The sequence below is a fragment of the Geotrypetes seraphini genome, chromosome 10 (genome assembly GCF_902459505.1).
Source record: "Geotrypetes seraphini chromosome 10, aGeoSer1.1, whole genome shotgun sequence".
In the NCBI taxonomy this organism is placed as follows: Eukaryota; Metazoa; Chordata; class Amphibia; order Gymnophiona; family Dermophiidae; genus Geotrypetes; species Geotrypetes seraphini.
The window spans coordinates 145,021,930-145,040,663 of NC_047093.1; the positions used below are offsets into that span (position 1 = coordinate 145,021,930).

An 18,734-nucleotide genomic window follows, 5' to 3' on the forward strand; every position below is an offset into this window, starting at 1 on the left:
AAAAGGAGGGCACATGATAGGGGGAAAAGGATTAAGTTAGGGAAATACTGGAGGGGGTGAGGGAAATAGGTGGCGAGCTGTAGGTAGACAGTAAAAAAGGAAATTGATGAGAGGGTAGTAAGAACGTAATCTAGATGGATGCAGAAAATAAACTGAAAAGGAAAATGAGGGAAGAAAGGGATTGCAGAAGAGAGGTGTGGGAGAGGGAAGGAGAGGAGAGAGATGCCAGACCAATGGGGGTGAAAGGAGAGATGGAAGGGGGAGCATACAGTTTCTGGAAGGGGCATAGAAGGAGAGAAGATGCCATATAGGGGCAGAGAGATGGCAGACAGTGGATGGAAAGAAGAGAGTAACAAGAAGATGAGGAAAGCAGAAACCAGAGAAGACAAAGGTAGAACAAAAATTTTCTATTTATTTATTGCTTTAGGAGACATGTGTCACTGTTTCTGTGGTGTTGCATTGTATGCAGAGTCCAGCTTCTTGCTGGTTCAATTTAACCTTTGTCTATGTATTTCTATTTTATCCCCCCTTTTACAAAACTGTGGAGCGTTTTTTAGCGCCAGCCATGGCGGTAGCAGCTTTGATGCTCAAAATTCTATGAGCGTCAGAGCTGTTACCACCATGGCTAAAATCCAAATTACAGTTTTTTAAAAAGGGGGAGGGGTTAGTTTGTGATGACATATTCCATACTAGGCGAAGGTGTTTTCTGTGTTCTGTGTGTTCGAAAGACATGGTTTTCTATTAGGATTGACAGTGTAGGATTGATCTGTACTAGTCTGGCTTGGAGGCCAAAAACTTCAAGCCCTTCTTTAGATACGTGAAAGGGAAAAAACCTGCAAAAGAGGCAGTGGGACCCCTGGACGACCAGGGAAGAAAAGGGTACATCAAGGAAGATAAACAAATCGCAGACAAACTAAATTCCTTCTTTGCGTCCGTCTTTACGAAGGAGGACACCTCACCAATACCTGAAGCGGAGAAAGTGTTTGCAGGAGAAATAGAAGACAGCCTCACCACAGTTGAAGTGGACTTAGACCAGATATACTATCAGATCGACAAACTTAAAAGTGACAAATCCCCTGGACCGGATGGAATTCACCCGAGAGTCTTAAAGGAATTGAAGGTTGAAATCGGAGAGTTATTGCAAAAACTTGCAAACCTGACAATCAGAACTGGACAGATACCGGACGACTGGAGGATAGCGAACGTCACCCCAATTTTCAAAAAAGGATCGAGAGGGGAACCGAGCAACTATAGACCTGTGAATCTTACGTCTGTCCCCGGCAAGATAGTTGAAGCACTGATCAAGGATAGCATAGTCCGGCACTTGGACGCACACGACTTGATGAAACCCAGTCAACATGGATTCAGGAAAGGGAAATCATGTTTGACGAATTTACTCCAATTTTTTGAGACCGTGAACGAGCAAATTGATAGTGGGAAGCCGGTGGACATAATATACTTGGACTTCCAGAAAGCGTTCGACAAAGTTCCACACGAAAGACTTCTCATGAAACTACAAAGCCATGGCATAGAGGGGGATATACAAAGATGGATAGGCAAATGGCTGGAAAACCGAAAGCAGAGAGTGGGCATAAATGGGAAGTTCTCCGACTGGGAGAAAGTGACTAGTGGTGTACCCCAGGGCTCGGTACTTGGGCCGATCCTTTTTAATATTTATATCAATGACCTGGAGGAAGGAACATCCAGTGAGATCATCAAGTTTGCAGACGATACAAAACTATGCCGGGCGATCAGATCGCAGGAGGATAGAGAGAAACTCCAGAGCGACTTGTGTCGGTTAGAAACATGGGCGGAGAAATGGCAGATGAAGTTCAATGTGGAGAAATGCAAGGTAATGCATTTAGGCAATAAGAATAAGGAATACGAGTATACAATGTCAGGTGCAACTCTGGGGAAGAGTGAACAAGAAAAGGACCTGGGTGTACTGATAGATAGGACCCTGAAGCTGTCGGCACAATGCGCGGCAGCGGCAAAGAAGGCAAATAGAATGTTGGGCATGATAAAGAAAGGAATCTCGAGTAGATCGGAGAAAGTTATAATGCCGCTTTATAGGACAATGGTCAGACCACACTTGGAATACTGCGTCCAACATTGGTCTCCCTACCTAAAGAAGGATATAAAACTGCTGGAGAGGGTGCAGAGACGAGCAACAAAACTGGTGAAGGGTATGGAGAAACTGGAATACGAGGACAGACTTATAACACTAGGATTGTTCTCCCTTGAGAAAAGGAGACTGCGTGGGAATATGATCGAGACCTTCAAAATACTGAAAGGAATCGACAAAATAGAGCAGAGAAGATTATTTACATTGTCCAATTTGACACGGACTAGAGGACATGTAATGAAGCTAAGGGGGGACAGGTTCAGGACTAATGTCAGGAAGTTCTGCTTCACTCAGAGAGTGGTTGACACCTGGAATGCCCTCCCAGAGGAGATTATTGCGGAATCGACCGTCCTAGGCTTCAAGAGCAAACTAGATGCATATCTCCTTAAGAGAGGCATATAAGGATATGGTGGACTATAAATTACGCCAGGTGTACACCTGGCAGGGCCTCCGCGTGTGCGGATCGCCGGACTTGATGGACCGAAGGTCTGATCCGGAGATGGCAGTTCTTATGTTCTTATTAAACTTCAACCTCCACTTGAACTCAGGACTCCCTGGGGCAAGGTAAAAAACTTTTCCTCTAGTCCACCACTTTTTCTCTGCCTTATACTTCTCCTTCCTTGATTTGGATTTAAAATTCAAACAACTAATCAAGCAGGGGATTTGAATCCATGACCTTTGGTTACTGAGCAAGAACACAACCACTAGGCCACAGGCTGCTTCATAGAATACTTTTCATTTTTCTCTCTCTTCTCCCTCTTACTCTGTGATTTGGATTTAAAATTCAAACAGCCAGTCAGGGAAGCCAGGACTTTTCTGTAGTCCATTTATTCACTGAAAGGATTTGGACACTCAGCACACCTTGTTCCAAAAGCATGAACACCTTCCACTAACCAGTGACATGCGCATTGACTTTATTCTCTTTTATACCTTTCTCTCTTTGATTCGATTTACAAACAGATAAAAGACATTTATTTATTCACTGAAAGGATTTGAACCCTCATCCTCTTGCTCCAAAATCAGGAGCACCTTCCACTAGGCCACCACTTATCCAGTGGTTTGTAGGTTGACTTTTCTCTCCCTTATACCTGTCTCTCTCTGATTTGATTTAAAAAAAAATAGATAAAATACATTTATTAACTGAAAAGATTTGAACCTTCAGCCCTTTGCTCCAAAAACAGGGCACCACTTACCCAGTGACTTTTGGGCTGATTTTTCTCTCTCTTATACTTTTCTCTGTCTGATTCGCTTTTCAATATTGATAAAAGACATTTATTAACTGAAAGGATTTGAACTCTGCCCCTTGCTCTACAAATAGGCCCACCTTCCACTAGGCCACCACTTACCCAGTGACTTTTGGGCTGTATTTTTCTGGAGAGATTTTGGAATCCTGTCTTTAGAATAACAGAGAGAAAGGTAGAAGAGGATCTGTTGTTTTGTTCTTGATCTTATTTTATCTTAAGAAGTTGCCCCCGCTGAGTCACCTTTAATCCTAATTGTCCTTTCCCTTGTTACTTTCCTATAACTAATGTAGTTCTTTCCCTTTATCCTTCTGTATCAAATTAGTCCTTGTCTGAGTTGGTTCAAATATTAACCTGTAACATAATGATTATGTTTTTATTATGTACATCACCTAGAAGTATTATAGGTGATACTATCAAATTTAAAATAAACTTGAAACCTGAATATATTAATGTAAACTATTCTGATTGCCCCTGGGAGAACAGTATAGAAAATTGAAAAAATGTCCATGGGGTGGGGAGCGCTCTCCCACATGGTCTCCTTTTCTCCTCTCCCAAAAGTTCCCCATACAAAGACTCTGGCTTTCACATCAGCTACTAGAAGCATAACATCATTATTTCATATGGAGAATGCTGAGGAACACAGCTTGAGCTTTGCCCTCTAGGGTCATTCTGCAGGATGTGAGTTGGGAGTAATCAGGGGAGTTCAGAAGACTTTTGATGCTGGAAGATAATGGGAGAGGATGTTAGACAGAAAGAGAAAGATATAGAAAAGTAGCGAGGGCCCCTGAATTACTTCCAGAGGCAGAACCCAGCTTCTTCCTCTGCATTTTGTCCCTTCACAAGTCAATTCAGACCCTCCTACCAGGGCACGTTCCAGTGCTGGCCAGGAGTGTCTCAGGGCCAGGGCACGGACTTTTCTAACTGGAAAGTCAAAATGCCACCATCTCCTCCAGCCCTGGCTCCCATCCAGGTTATTAATATGGTTCTTTAACGAAGGGAGCAAGCACTGGATACAGCTGGCGCACATGTCTGACCTCTGGCCAGCACACGGCAGTTGCCCTGAGCCAAGCTTAGTTGCCTGGTCCAGCTTGGTGGAACAGTCATGAGCAGGGAGGGAAGGGGGTGAAGGATATGGACTGAGGGGAGAGGGCCCAGGAAAGGAGAGAATTCAGAGCCCCGGTGAAAGAGGAGGGGAGAAGGGGTGAGGCAGCCCAGAGCAGAAAATTAATTCCAGCTGTTTTTTTTTTCCAGCAACAGGATGTTGGCTTTGGCCAGAGAGATTTGAAACTTGGTCTGAGGTTAACTCTTCCCTAGATGGAAAACAGTGAGCAAACAAACCCCAGTGACACAAAGCTAGTCTACAGGACTGACAGGGGAGTCTCAGGACTAGGGTAGAGATAGGGAGCCGCACTGCTAAATGGTAGGAATGAGGTGCATTGGCAGAGTTGTGGGTGGAGTGGGGTGGGTGGAATGAGAGATCTGTAGTACAATTTCCTCTGAATTCGAGTAACAAAACAGACAGACTCCAGCCATGCCCTTCACCCTTTCTTCATGCTCATGTCCGTGACACCCTGACCACCAGAATTCACAGCTGAACAAAACAACTCCCAGACATAAAATAGTCAAACAGAATGCACTTTATTTGTTTCATAAATTCTTCATTTAAGGGCCCCTTCTGCAGCAACCCTTTAAATCCTAATGGGCTTTGGTGCATTTACTGCACCTGTCTCATGCTATCGGGCTTCATAAAAGAGGCCCGAAGTGGAGATTTCAGAAAAACCCAGGACTGATGAGTCATTTACAGAGACTGATGCTAAAATTACTGTCATCCACCCAGAGAGCAGCTTCTCACTTCAGTAACAGCAGCGCAGAATCCCTATACTGCTACTCACAAACTATTTAGCAAAGTGAACAGGCCAGGCTGTTAGCAGTGGTTTTCATTGGGGGCAGTGGGGAAACAAATTAGGACCAGTTATGGGCATTTCAAGTACTGCTCTTCCTAGGTAGTTCCAGGAAGCACAATTATGTGGACACACCGGTGACTCCTAACCCACTAGCTGAGGGCCACTGTTATGCAGAAAAGTGTAGTTACTTACCTATAACGTAGGTTCTCCGTGAACAGCAGGATAGTCAGCCACATATGGGTGTTGTCCCAACAGCTCCCAATTTGCGGATAAGCTCTCCAATAGCTCAGAGAGATTTTTTTTTTTTCCCTCTCTCTGAGCACGTGCAGTGCCCGGGCCCCACTGGGCATGCCCGAGCCCTACCCATTTCCCCCTGCTTCCCCCTAATCCCCAGGATGTTCCTAGCTGTGGCTGGGTCGGCCGTATGGGGAGGCGGGTGGGTTGTGTGGCTGACTATCCTGCTGTTCACGGAGAACCTACGTTACAAGTAAGTAACTACACTTTCTCCTAGGACAAGCAGGATGAGTCAGCCACATATGGGTGACTCCCTAGCCGAGGGATGTACCGACTGGACCTGCGCCTTAGCGCTCTGTGCATCCTTCGCCTGGCTGTGGAGGCCGAGCCGGGCAGGGTAATCAGGCGAAGCAGGTGAAGTTGTGGAAAGTGTAGTTACTTACCTGTAACGTAGGTTCTCCGTGGACAGCAGGATAGTCAGCCACATATGGGTGTTGTCCCAACAGCTCCCAATTTGCGGATAAGCTCTCCAATAGCTCAGAGAGATTTTTTTTTTTTTTTTTCTCTGAGCACGTGCAGTGCCCGGACCCCACTGGGCATGCCCGAGCCCTACCCATTTCCCCCTGCTTCCCCCTAATCCCCAGGATGTTCCTAGCTGTGGCCGGGTTGGCCGTATGGGGAGGCGGGTGAGTTGTGTGGCTGACTATCCTGCTGTCCACGGAGAACCTATGTTACAGGTAAGTAACTACACTTTCTCCTAGAACAAGCAGGATGAGTCAGCCACATATGGGTGACTCCCTAGCCGAGGGATGTACCAACTGGACCTGCGCCTTAGCGCTTTGTGCATCCCTCGCCTGGCTGTGGAGGCCGAGCCGGGCAGGGTAATCAGGCAAAGCAGGTAAAGTTGTGGAAACAAGGTTTTAGATAAAGTGCTGTGTTAACTGAGCAATAATACTCACAGAACAGTGAACTGGTCAATGACAATCAATGAACAGTGAGAAACCAACTGGTCAACAGTGACCATTCGTACTTGCATGTGAGAATTCATACTTGCATATTCCACATTCAGTATAGACAGGAGTGCTGGAAGACCTACTTAATCAATATCTATAACACCCTACTTGATCAGTGTTTGTTGATATTTATAACACCCTACTTGATCAGTGCTAGTGGTTGCTGTCCCTCCCGGGAGGGAAGAACCACTTCCAAGACTGTTTGGCCAAATGCATTTGGAGCGTGGAATGCTATGTTGAGGCAGTAGTGCTTGGTGAAGGTGTGCATGGAGGACCAAGTGGCTGCATCACAGATGTCCCCTATTGGTGTGTGGTGCAGATGAGCCATTGTGGTGGCTATGGCTCTGAGCTGGTGTACGTGGGCTCCCACCTGCGGTTGACATTGCACTCTTCTATAGGTGAAGGGGATGCACTTGGATATCTAGCGCGAGAGCCTGCGTTTGGTGGCCGGCAGTCCTGGTCTGTTTTAGTTGTAGGAAACGAACAATTGAGGCTTGTCTGGTCTGTTGCATAGTCAGGGCCCGCACACAGTCCAGGAGGTGTCGCTGAGGTGGCTGTGTGCCTCCCTGTGGGGGGATATAGAGTGCAGGGAGGCACGCTGAAGCCACCTTCGGTGAGAATCGGAGGTGGGTTCTGGGTACCACCCTGTTCTCATGTTAGGGGGGTGATGGACCAGGGCCTGGATCTCGCCAATACATCTGGCCGATGCGATGGAGGTCAGGGTCCTCCCCCAAAGGTTTGAAGGGGTCAAGGTGAGCTGATGCGGCACCAAGTTGAGGTCCCATCCGGGCGGTGGTGGTCTGACCGGTGGGTGCAGATTGGACAGTCCCTTCATGAATTTTTGTGATTACTGGATGCCTCGACACCGGTTTGTTGTCTAGGCCAATGTGGTATGCCGCGATCGCACTTAGGTGGACCTTGATGGAAGTGGGTTTTAGGTCCCCCTGAGATAAGCTCAGGAGGTACTGCAGGATGTCCGGTATAAGATGGGGACACACCGGTGGCTCCTAACCCACTAGCTGAGGGCCACTGTTATGCAGAAACTGGTTCACACACTGGGTTCCTCAAGAAATGTTTACATAAATTGAGGGTTCCTTAGTGCATGGGAAAATATTTAAGAGGTTCTGCCTTGGTAAGAAGTGTCTTAATGGAGGGTGTGAAAGTGGGGGAGAAAGAGGTCCCTTTCTTTTCTGGGGAAATTACAGCCCAGGCTGCATGTGCTGGGATCCCTGGAGGGCAGGATGTGACTCTCAGCAGACTGGCACCTCTCTCTCTCTCCTCATTCACAGGCAGAAGCAGAGGTGTGAAGGTGCCACAACTCGGAGGAGGGGAGTAGTAGGGCTTCTGCAGTTTGGCAAACTCCTCTGCACTACAGGCCCCAGGGTTTATGCATAATTAAGATGGAGGTAAGGCATTTAGGATTGTTCCCATCTCCATTCTGACATGGGACACAGTTTCTGCACAGACTGATCAGGCACTGCCAGGGGACAATGTGTGTGTGTGTAAGGGAGTTGGGGCACATAGATGCAGCATTGAAAGATTCAGACTCTTCCTCCCTTTCTTGTTCCCCCCCCCCCCCAACCAGACACACATGTAAATATGCACACACAATATATACACAAAGGTTTGCGAAAGGAGGAGGAAGTTCCAGAGAAAGATTTAGACTCTGGTTCTGGTTATTAATGTAGGTCTTTAATCCAGGGAGCCAGGATACAGCTGGCATGAGTCTGGTCTCTAGTCTGGTATGGACATATAGGACACAGGAACACAGACACATAAACACAAGTACACAATTATCATCTCTAATGATCTCACTCTGCATTCATCAAATTCCTTCCTTCTCACCCTCCAGCCCTCCTAGTCCTGGCTTTCTACCCTCTTACCCTCCAATCCTTTTTCCCATCCAGCTTTTCTTTTCTCTCCTTACAATACAGCTCTCCTTTTCTCCTCTAGCTTGCCTTCCCTCTCTCTCTCCTACACTTTCAAGTCTTTCTTTCTCAGTTTCTCCTGTTCCTTCCAAGACAAAAGCACCCTCCATTCCAAAAACCGGGTCTGGAAGAAATTAGAGTGAAAGACTAGAGGCTTCAGGAAATACCAGGGATGAGGCCGGAGCTGCAGGGCAAAAAGCCCCAGCTATCCCTGCTGGTCATTAAAAGTAGAATTAGGAGGCAGGGAGTCCAGGGACATGCACTCCCTCCCCCCCAACACAGGATGAGACTACCAGAGGGGACTAAAAAGGAGAGCCGGGGAGGGGGGGGGGGACAGAAATAATGACCTCCAAGGAAGAAAGTTGCCCTACACACAGTGAGAGACAGGAATGGTTAATATCAGAGTAAAGACCCCCCCCCCCTCCTTTCAAGATCTTCTGAAGATCTGAGTGTCTCTAAAGAAGGAACAGGGGATGAGACTCTGATTTAAAAAACCTCTTAAAGCAGATCTGCTGTCTTAACCTAGATAAAGTTCTTGGCTCCCAGATCTGCAAAGTTGACCCCCCCTCCCAACTTTGATTTATTCCTCCTCCCCCACCCCACCCCACCCCACCCCACCCCAAAGGCTTTGGACTTTTCCCACTCAAGGCATAACTCCTTTTTCCATGCTCTAATCCCGTTGATCACTGATTAACTCCCCCTCCCTTCCCTCGCTTTTCCTGCCCAGGTGAAAAAAAAAACAAAAACTGGAGCAAGGATAAGGGAAGAGCAGAAGCGCCTCTGAGAGGCGGAGAAAGAGGAAAAGAGACAGAGAGCGAGAGACCCCAGGGAAGGAGGCTGAGGCAGTGGCTGGGCTCTGCCTGTCCAACCTCCTGAATCCCGAGGAGGAGAGAGAAGGGGGGGGGGGAAAGGAGGCACCGCTCCGATCTTGGGAGTTTTCGGCCACCCCTGGGAGAGAGCCGAGCCTGGGATTGTTCAAGGTAGGTTATTTCGGACTTGTTGGGGAAAGGGCTGGAAGGGTGATCGTTTGTCCCAGGCAAGGAAAGGGGAAATGGGGGGGTGCTGGACCAGCCCCCCCCCAAAAAAAAAATGTAGGAGAATCCAATTCTTGTGGACCGAACAAGAGAAGCGGTGGCAGGGAGGAGAATTACTGCAGGAATTGTGAAAGTTTTAGGAAACATGAATTTTACAAACTGCTCACATGGGGGGTGGGGGGGGGGCGATGGTTGATACTGAATATGTTCAGGTTCCAGATTTGAAGGTCCAGAATAAAAAAAAAAAAAAATAAAAAATAAGAAGGGGCATTAATAAAGATCTGGTTCTGGGATAACAGAGGAACAACACAGCGCTTGATCATGGAGGTTTAGGCACTAAAGGAAGGGCGGGGATCTAAGGAAAACAATTAAGGCCAAGGGGGTCTCTTGCCATCCTACTAGATTCAGAGGATAGAGACGTCGAGGTTAAGCTGAATTCATCTCCTAGGTAAAGGCTACCTGGGCAGAAGTCAGTCGAATAGAGAGACTGCCCCCTCCCCCCCTAGAGAAGTAGACACCTAAGTCACTTAACCTCTCCATGCTGACAGTGTGCTGAGAGAGGAACACCATCTAGCAATGGACTGTGAAGTCCATTATCCCCACCCCAGTACGGGCTGGAACACAAATGCAGTATTTTGGGGAATTGTATTTCTGGCGGATATGATACATTTCACTTCTGAAAACTGCATCTTGGAACTTCCTTCAAAGCCTGACTTTGAGTAGCACTTAGTTATATAACAGAGACCAGGAAAATCCGTCACATGTGGGCCTGCCCATTTCTCCTACCTGCAGAACCTGTCTCAACTATGACTTTTATGCCACACTACACCAACAAGGCTCCTCTGTGCCCATCCCAGGCTTTACCCCTCGCTTCCCCGCCACTGAGGCTCTTCTGTGCCCATCCCAGGCTTCCCTCATTCCCCCGCCACCGAGGTTCCTCTGTGCCCATCCCAGGCTTTACCCCTCACTCCCCCGTCATAGGCTCCTTTGTGGCCATCCCAGGCTTTACCCCTTGCTCCCCTGCTACTGAGGCTCCTCTGTGCCCACCCCAGGCTTAACTCTTAAATCCCCTGCCACTGAAGATCCTCAATCCCCCGCTACCAAGGATCCTTTGCCACCAGTTCTTATCAGCCAGTTCATTAGGAGACCCAAATAAAACCCTTGCTAGCTTCAGGAGATTCCAAAATTGTACGGACTCGCTCCGGGCTGCACCAAAGTTTTTGGCTAGGGGTACAAAAATCATCTCGGCACAGTGATAACACTCTAGTATTTTAATTGAACTCTGTGTCCTTTGAGCCACCTCAGCTCCAAGCCCCACCCTGCTCCTTCCTGGAATTTTGCGTCAGCCTCTTTCCCATAACTGCACGTGCAGGGGTTGAACCCATTCTGTGGGTTTTTGATCCAGGGAGGGAGTGGCTGCCCAGGGGACACGAGAGCCAGGACTGGGGCCCCATTTTCTGGAGCAAGAACCCCATTTCCCAGTGATCCCCCTCCTTCCCAAATGAAAAATAGAGTCGCTCTAGTGCTCAGGAACTTCATCAGCCTTCCTCTGTTCCTAAAACATCCTCCCCCGCCCCCAAACTTTTATCTTGTGCCCACCTCTAAGTTCTTAACCTCCCCCACAGCATAGAATAAAGACGAGCTGTATTTTGGGACAGGAAATGGGGAGGGGCATCATCTTGGCCCACCACTCATCCAGCTGTGCTGGTTCCAGATGTGCTGATGAGAGAGAGAGCAGACACAGCCTCCCCCCTCCCTCTCGACTTCTGTGAAAGCCTTCCAAGAGAGACAACCCCACCCCCAGTGGGGCTGGCTACCAGAGGCTGGGACGTTGCCAGTCCAGGGAAGGGGAAAGGGGGCGATGGGGAAATCCGCTGTGTCCTTTCATAGGAATTCATTCTTTGAAAGTCTGTGGTCTGGAGAAGGGATGGGGGGGAGGGGAAGGAGGTGATTTCATTTTCCTAGGGCAGGAAGTCCTTTAGCTGTCATCTTAAATTCTCACAGGATGCCTCACAGCTGGATTTAGGAGAGAGAACTGGGAACAGCAGAGAGGGAGGAGGCTGGACTACTGAAGCATTCGTAACCACCTAGACAGAGCCAGCAGCGCAGGGTGACTCCTGAGCTGTGGGGATGGAGGCAACCGTGGCAAACACTGAAACGCCCTCTAAAAGTGTTCCTGTGCCACCTCCCTCAACTGATCTACCCGGTAGGCCCTGGCAGCTGCTAAGAGCCACACACTTCTTCCATCTTCTCCTGCTGCCTGGGCCAGTCCGTGAAGGAGACTGGGAGGTAGCGAGCGACAGTATTAGAGGCAAGTTCAGAGCCTGCCAGCCTCAAATAAAGATTTTTTTCTGGTTGGATTCGGGGGGGGGGGGGGGGGAAGGGGTGCAAGATCTACCTCCCAGCTATGGGGGCTCCCAAATGTTGCCTTGGGACTCAGACTTTGGAAATTAAAAGTTACTGCTCTGCTGGGGCTCTAGGTCAGAGGGTAGAGTGTCCCCCAATACCATTCTGAGACGCTGGGACAGTACTGGTTCAGAGGAGAGAGCGTCCTCTAACACACTCCTGGGATACTGGGACGGTACTGGTTTAGAGGGGAGCGCATCACAATCCTGGGTTAGTACAGGCTCAAGGGAGAGTGTGCTGGTACCAGAGTGAGTGTACCAACTCTAGAAGCAGTAGTACAGTATAAACAGATTTTTGAGGGATTAAATAATCACCTTAATGACCACTGCCACAATCGGCTCAGTCTGCTAATTCTCCTGTACGCTTGCGGACATCTGTCTGAAATGTCTTCCTTTTCTTCTCCTGTCCTAGGCTGCCCCTCTTGCCAAAATGCCCATCCTCAAGCAGTCAAGCAGCGCGCACACGAAGAAGCGTCCTCGAATCGACCGAGAGATGATCAGTGCTCCGCTGGGCGATTTCCGTCACACCATGCACGTGGGGAGGGGCGGCGATGCTTTCGGAGACACCTCCTTCCTCAGCAACCATGGCCCCTCACCGGCCCCGATGCCCGAGCAGCCTGAAGCCAGGAAAAACGGAGTCGGGTCACTTAGCCAGCTCTCCCAGTCCTCGGGCATCGCTTCTGGGGCTGGCAGCATAGCTTCCAGCCCAGCCAATTCTGGCTCATTCACGGAGGATGGGCTGGCTCTCTGGAACACTGGAAGCTATGGCAGCAGAGCCGCACAGACGGATGGCGTTGACTGGATATCATCAGGTGATGACTGTGGCCTGAAGCATGCAGAATCTATCTTGTCTTTCCACCTGGACCTGGGCCCATCGATCCTGGACGAGGTGTTGGGTGTCATGGACAAGAAGGAACCAGAGAGCGAATGGGGACAGACCAAAGGGGACCTGTACTGCTTTGAATACAAACTCTCCTCAGAGGCTGCTGGTGCTGAAAGGGAGACATCTTCCCCAGCTTCAGCAGATCCTCATCCACCCCCCCAGCACAATCTGACCATGCCAAGCAGGAGGGACTCCACCTCAGCTTATGAGTGTGACAGTGAGGAGGAGAAGCATTCAGTCTATGAGGATGTCGATGTCAGCCCCGAACAGAGTGTTTCTGCCAGCTGCCATATGAAGGAGGCAGAAGAGATTGAGGAGGAGGAGGAGGGAGGGCAAAGCTACACATTTGATGATACCGATGATGAAATAGGACTATAGGACTGTACTTCTTTCTCCCACCCAAGACTTTAATCGGCTGGTCTGAGAAATCAAGGATTGACATGGCATGGGTGAGATAAGAATTGATGGTGTGTGAAGTGGGATATGACCAATACTGCCTAGGCTGGCTGCTTGCTCAAGGTATTAAAACTCAACAGGGAGAGCTGCTCTGCCTTCTACAGAATTCAACTTACTGATTCTAAGTGAGGAACCTTCTCCCTCTTTGGGTTCTGGGAGAAAGATCTCTCATCTGCCTTCCCAAAACTGGGTTCCTCATTCTTTTGGATGGAGGATTGACCTCAAAGGCTATGAGATGAATACAACCTGTGAACCTCTCTTTGCGCCTTGGGGGGGGGGGGGGGCAAGGAATGAAATGAACTTTTGAATGTAGTTGAACAGAAGGCGGATGAGGAATGTGTGGTTAAGAGTAGGGGTGAGTTTGGGGGCAGAAGAATAGTATCAGAGAGCTGTCTCATCTCTCTCTCTGGTTCCCAATACCTCTCTTGTTCCTGTAGGACATTCCCTCCCCTCTATCGACACCACCTTCCTCGCAAGATTCCTGCAACATGCAGAGGGTCTGGCTATACCTCCAAGTGGCTAATGGGGGTGGCCTGAGTCAACTGGGGGGGAGGATGGACTCCTTGAACCCTGCTGATGCAAAGAAGTTACCCCCCTCCTCACCTGAGTCACACCATCCTTCTGTTCATCTTAAGTGCTAGCTGTGAACCTGTTAAACCCAACTGTATAAAAAGGTATTTTTTAAAAACTGTACAACTTTTCATAAATATAACCGCGCATTTCTGCTTTTATTAACTGCTAGACTCAGCTGTACATTTTTTTGTGATTGGGTGTGGGGGTGGCAGGGTTGAAGAGGGTGTTTCTGCTTATATTCTAATCTGTTTGTTGCTTGTGGGTTTGGTTTTCCTGGGTCCCTACTCCATATGGCTTTACAACTTTGAGCCTGAATAAGTCTGGAAGCCAATGCAGGGAAGAGGGTGAAGGGGTCCAGGGGCATAACTCTGTGGCCCACACCCACAGGGCAGGATTAATTCATCGAGGGCCCCTAGGCACACAAGTACACTGGGCCCCCTGCCCAGCCCCATCCCACCATGCGCCCAGGCGGAAACAGGAAGCTGCGTCAGAGGGAAGCTCTGGGCAAGCAGCACCGCTTGCACAATTACAGTTGCCTTTCTTACCTGCGTTGCTTGCTTGTCTTACTTTCTGTCGATGGGGGGAGGGCTGTGTTGCTGGTTAGGGTGGGGGCCTGTGTTGCCGATTGATGCTGGAGGGGCCCATCACCGTTTGGAAAAAACAATGTTGATGCCCTCCTTCATTGGGCCCCCCTGACCATTTCGGGCCTATTGGTTAATCCTGCCCTGCTCACACCATCAACCAAGATGACCAAAACTGGCACACAGATTATTTACATAGAATGAGAGAGATCTTTTGACTCTGTCCCTGCTCCAAGAGCTTACACAGTTGATGATGGTGTGGGCTACAGCGCTCCAAAACTGTATAAGTAAGCTCTTGGGGCAGGGACAGACAACAGACTGCTCTCATTCTATGTAAATAATCTGTGTGCCAGTTTTGGTCGCATTTAATATGGGCTCAGCTTTCTCTCCCCTGTGATTAGAGATGAAGAAGAGTTCAAACCGTTTCCAGCAGCTGGGGGGGGGGGGGTTTGTATGTTCTGACTATGGATTGTAAGAAGCAGGCCAAACTTCAGAACAAGAGGAAGAAAACGTTTTTACAATGAGAGCCTGGTGAATACTGGGCCAAACATTCAAAAGAGGTTGTAGGAGCAAAGAGACAGACGCCAAGAGGACTGGGATGTGGAGAGAAGACTAGGGAAAGACCAAGACCTGTGAGAGCGTATAGCAGATGAGAGGCAAGCAGATGTGTGACCCTCTACAGAAGCAGGATGGGAGACAACGTTGCATCAATTCCACTCCTGCTGCCCATCCCTTAGCTCTGCTCCGACATATTACACAGGTGGGCAGGCAGCTAAACACTTTAAGTCCTTCCCACTATGCCTCAAGGCCGGGGTATATGCAGCTGCAGAACCAGGCTCCACCGCTTTCACTGAGCTGCCAAACCCCAGGACATGGATTCTGATCCTGTCTCTTACCACCAAGCTCAGCTGAGAAACCCTGAGATATGGATTCAAATCTCATCGGGTCTGACCTAGCACAGAGACACAAGTTCCAATGCCATCTGTTGTTAATTTCACTGTGAACTGCCCCTGCCACATACAGATGGTATGAAGAAAACAAAGGCCCAGTGCAGAGATTCGTCTGCTTCTATGAAATCCACTCTAGACCCCATGGCTTTATCCCATCTTCTTCCGTTTTTACCATACATCATACATAACATTTAGCGTTTTCATTTTCCATTATCCAAAGCAGATTGCAATGATACATTCATAAAATTATGCAAAACAAGATTGGCATGGATTAGAGAATGACACAGTAACCCGCAGGAATGGGGGAGAACTCAATTGATTGCTACGGGTATGGGAACAAGGCCATTCACCACCCCGTAGAGCATTCAGGGAGGGGAAGGTGCGAGGGCTGTTGGATCCGTGATAGGGAGGGAAGGAGGTGGCTGGACTCACGAGGAGAGGCTGCTGCTGCTGCACTCGCGAAGGAGGGATGAGTTTGCTTGGGCTGCTGGAGCTGAAGGGAAGAGAGACAGTTACTGGATTTGGTCTGGGGATTGAGGGGAGAAGGGAAACAGTGCTGGGCCCATGTAGTGGGTGGAGTGGAGCTGGAGGGAAGGGAGAGGTGCCAGATGCACACCTAGGCACTGAAGGGAGGGGATAGAGATGCTGAACCCACGGGAAGGGAGAAAGTTGCAGGATCTGCAGGGAGGGAGAAAGGGAAAGAGAAAAGCTGAACCAAGGGAATGAAGGAAGAGAGGAAATATTGAACACAGCGGAGGAAAGAGTGTGAGAGACACACAGTGTAAAGGAGTAAGAGAGGGGAGAAGCTGACACGGAAATATACAAAAAGAGGAGATGGTGGGCATGGATGGGAGCATAGGAACAGGGACAAAAAGGGGAATGCTGCATGGGGTGCTATATGGACACAGAGGGGTAATTCTGGACATGGGAGGGTATATGGACACAGAAGATGGCTAGGCATGGGGAGAATAAGAATGCAGAAGGAAGATGTTAGACGGGGATATAGAGGAGTAATACTGTACACAGGGGTAGGGGGTCATAGAATGGAGAGGTAATGAAGGCAGGGAGATGAGCACAGGGGAATAGCAGAAAGGGGCATATAAGAGACAGAGAGAAGGGAACAATACATACAGAGATGGATGGATGGTGAACATGGAGAAAGACAGCATGTCAAATGGTCAGGAGCCCCTGACAAGTAAGTTAAGAGAAGACAAAACAGAGACCAGCACCTGAAACCAACATGACTTGAAGAATAAAATGACGAGATAACAAAAGGCAGAAAAAATTAATTTATTTTGTGATTAGAATATATCAGATTTGAAATATGTATCCTGCTAGAGTTGATGTTAGACATAACTGGGGACTGCAAAGCCCAGGCCAGGCTTCTTTAGCTTCCAGCTGGCTTAGGGCTCTCTCTGACCAGGGGGCAGTTGCCCTAGTTACACTCCCCTAACACTATTCCTGTCATGTGTGACTGCAATATTCTGTTAGCATGATTTTCTGTGCAGCATCCTGTCATAATTTGACTTCAGTTTTCTCGATATTGGAGGGGATATTTGTGAGGGGGAAAAGAGGGGAAACAGGGATTTTGTTGATCCTTGCTCTGATTTATAAAATGGCAATTGGACAGAATATTGTTTCTTTTTATACTTTAATAAAACTAAATTCAGTATAAAATCATAACTATTCGAGATTTGCAGGGATGGGGACTGAGTTGGCAGGGACAGGGTGGGGATGGGGACAAATTTTCCCCTGCATCATTCTCTAGTTTGGATCTCACTGTCAGCTTATTTCCCACTTACCATATATGTAAAATTGTGGAAGCTGTTGTTTTAGGAAACACCACTGTTCTGAAAGGTTGACCACTGTTTACATGCATTCGTCATCAGTGGCATAGTGAGGGTGAGTGGCACCCATCCCCCTCCACCTTTTTAACTTTGGTACGAGCAGCCACCAACTTACTGACTATGGTGGCTTTGGCGCTCTCTCTCTTGCTAAGTGCAGCTTCCTGGAAAATCCAGGAAGTGATGTCAGAGGCAGCGCCATAGCTGATGCAGGCAGCAAGTTAGTGGCTGTTCGCACCAAAGATAAAAAGGTACAGGGAAAGGGAAGAGGTGCACATGCGGTAGTGGGAAGGGGGGGGCGCCAGTGCCCTGAGCAAGATGGTGCCTAGGACAGATCCCCCCCCTCACTACGCCACTGTTCGTCATGACAGATCATGCCATCATTCTCGTTTCCCTCAACCTTTCCTCAGTGTTAGATCACTGGCTCCGAGTTAGTCAATTACAGGAAATCTGTCTCTGAGATACTGTTATTGGACTGGTTTGAGTCATATCTTACACAGACATCATATGCAATCTCCAGGCCGGACTCACTCTTACCCATTTACTTATGCAGACGATATCTACCTATTGGCCATCAATGACCCCCCTTAAACCCAATAAACCTTCTTGCCCTCAACTCAAAAGTTTGCCTCAGTTGTACACAGTCCCATAAAATTAAGCTGCATCCTTGAAATTACTTCACTGGTTTTATTTTATCTTGATGTTATGTTTGTTTATTGATGTTATAGGGGGGGTGTTGTAATATACTTAGAATGGTAAAATAAAAAATTTTAAATAAATATCTCAGGAGCAGTTCTATAATGCCCTGTTTCACAGTTTAAGAATTGTATAAATATAAGGTTGTCAAACAATTTAAAATGTAGCTGTCATCACAAAGGTAATGATCATGTTACGGCTCTACTTAAAGTAAATGCATCTGTCCCTTATAGACCGATCTTTCAAATCTGTTAGTCTGGATTTCCTCTATTGTGGTTCCATCTAGAATTCCAGGGCTCTCAGTCCACACAACAGACTCTTTGAGGCATATTTGCCCTGACAATGTGCAGATAAAGTACAGTTACTTACCATAACAGGTGTTATCCATGGACAACAGGCAGATATTCTCATGTATGGGTGACGTCACCGATGAAGCCCTGGTACAGACCACTTTAAAAGTGCATCACCACTTTAAGTCTTTAGAAAGTTCGCGATAGCCTGAACCGCACATACGCGAGTGCCTTCCCGCCCAACATAGGGCGTACGGTCTCTCAGTTAAGATAAGCCAGTAAAGAAGCCAACCCGGGGAGGTGGGTGGGTTGTGAGAATATCTGCCTGCTGTCCCTGGATAACACCTGTTACGGTAACTGTGATTTATTCTAGGACAAGCAGGCAGCATATTCTCACGTATGGGTGACCTCCAAGCTAACAGAAATGGGATGGTGGGAGTGTTGGCCTTTAGGAAAATAAATTTTGTAATACAGATTGGCCGAAGTGGCCATCCCATCTGGTGAAGGACTCCAGACAGTAGTGAGAAGTGAATGTATGAACTGAGGACCAAGTGGCAGTAGATCTGAGGAAAGC

At 48.1% G+C, this 18,734-nt stretch overlaps 1 protein-coding gene across 2 annotated transcripts; it reads left to right on the forward strand.

Annotated features, from left to right (window-relative positions):
* The first annotated feature begins 9,164 nt into the window (after nucleotides 1-9,164).
* Nucleotides 9,165-13,963, forward strand: CDC42EP5 (CDC42 effector protein 5). Of its 2 annotated transcripts, none has more exons than XM_033961927.1 (2): nucleotides 9,165-9,428; nucleotides 12,300-13,963. In XM_033961927.1, exon 2 carries the CDS (start codon nucleotides 12,318-12,320, stop codon nucleotides 13,146-13,148), a length of 831 nt encoding a protein of 276 aa, XP_033817818.1. In that variant the 5' UTR covers nucleotides 9,165-9,428; nucleotides 12,300-12,317; the 3' UTR covers nucleotides 13,149-13,963. The 2 variants fall into 2 exon arrangements, with proteins under 2 accessions (XP_033817818.1, XP_033817819.1); XM_033961928.1 differs by lacking the exon at nucleotides 9,165-9,428 and adding an exon at nucleotides 11,487-11,793.
* Nucleotides 13,964-18,734: the final 4,771 nt, after the last annotated feature.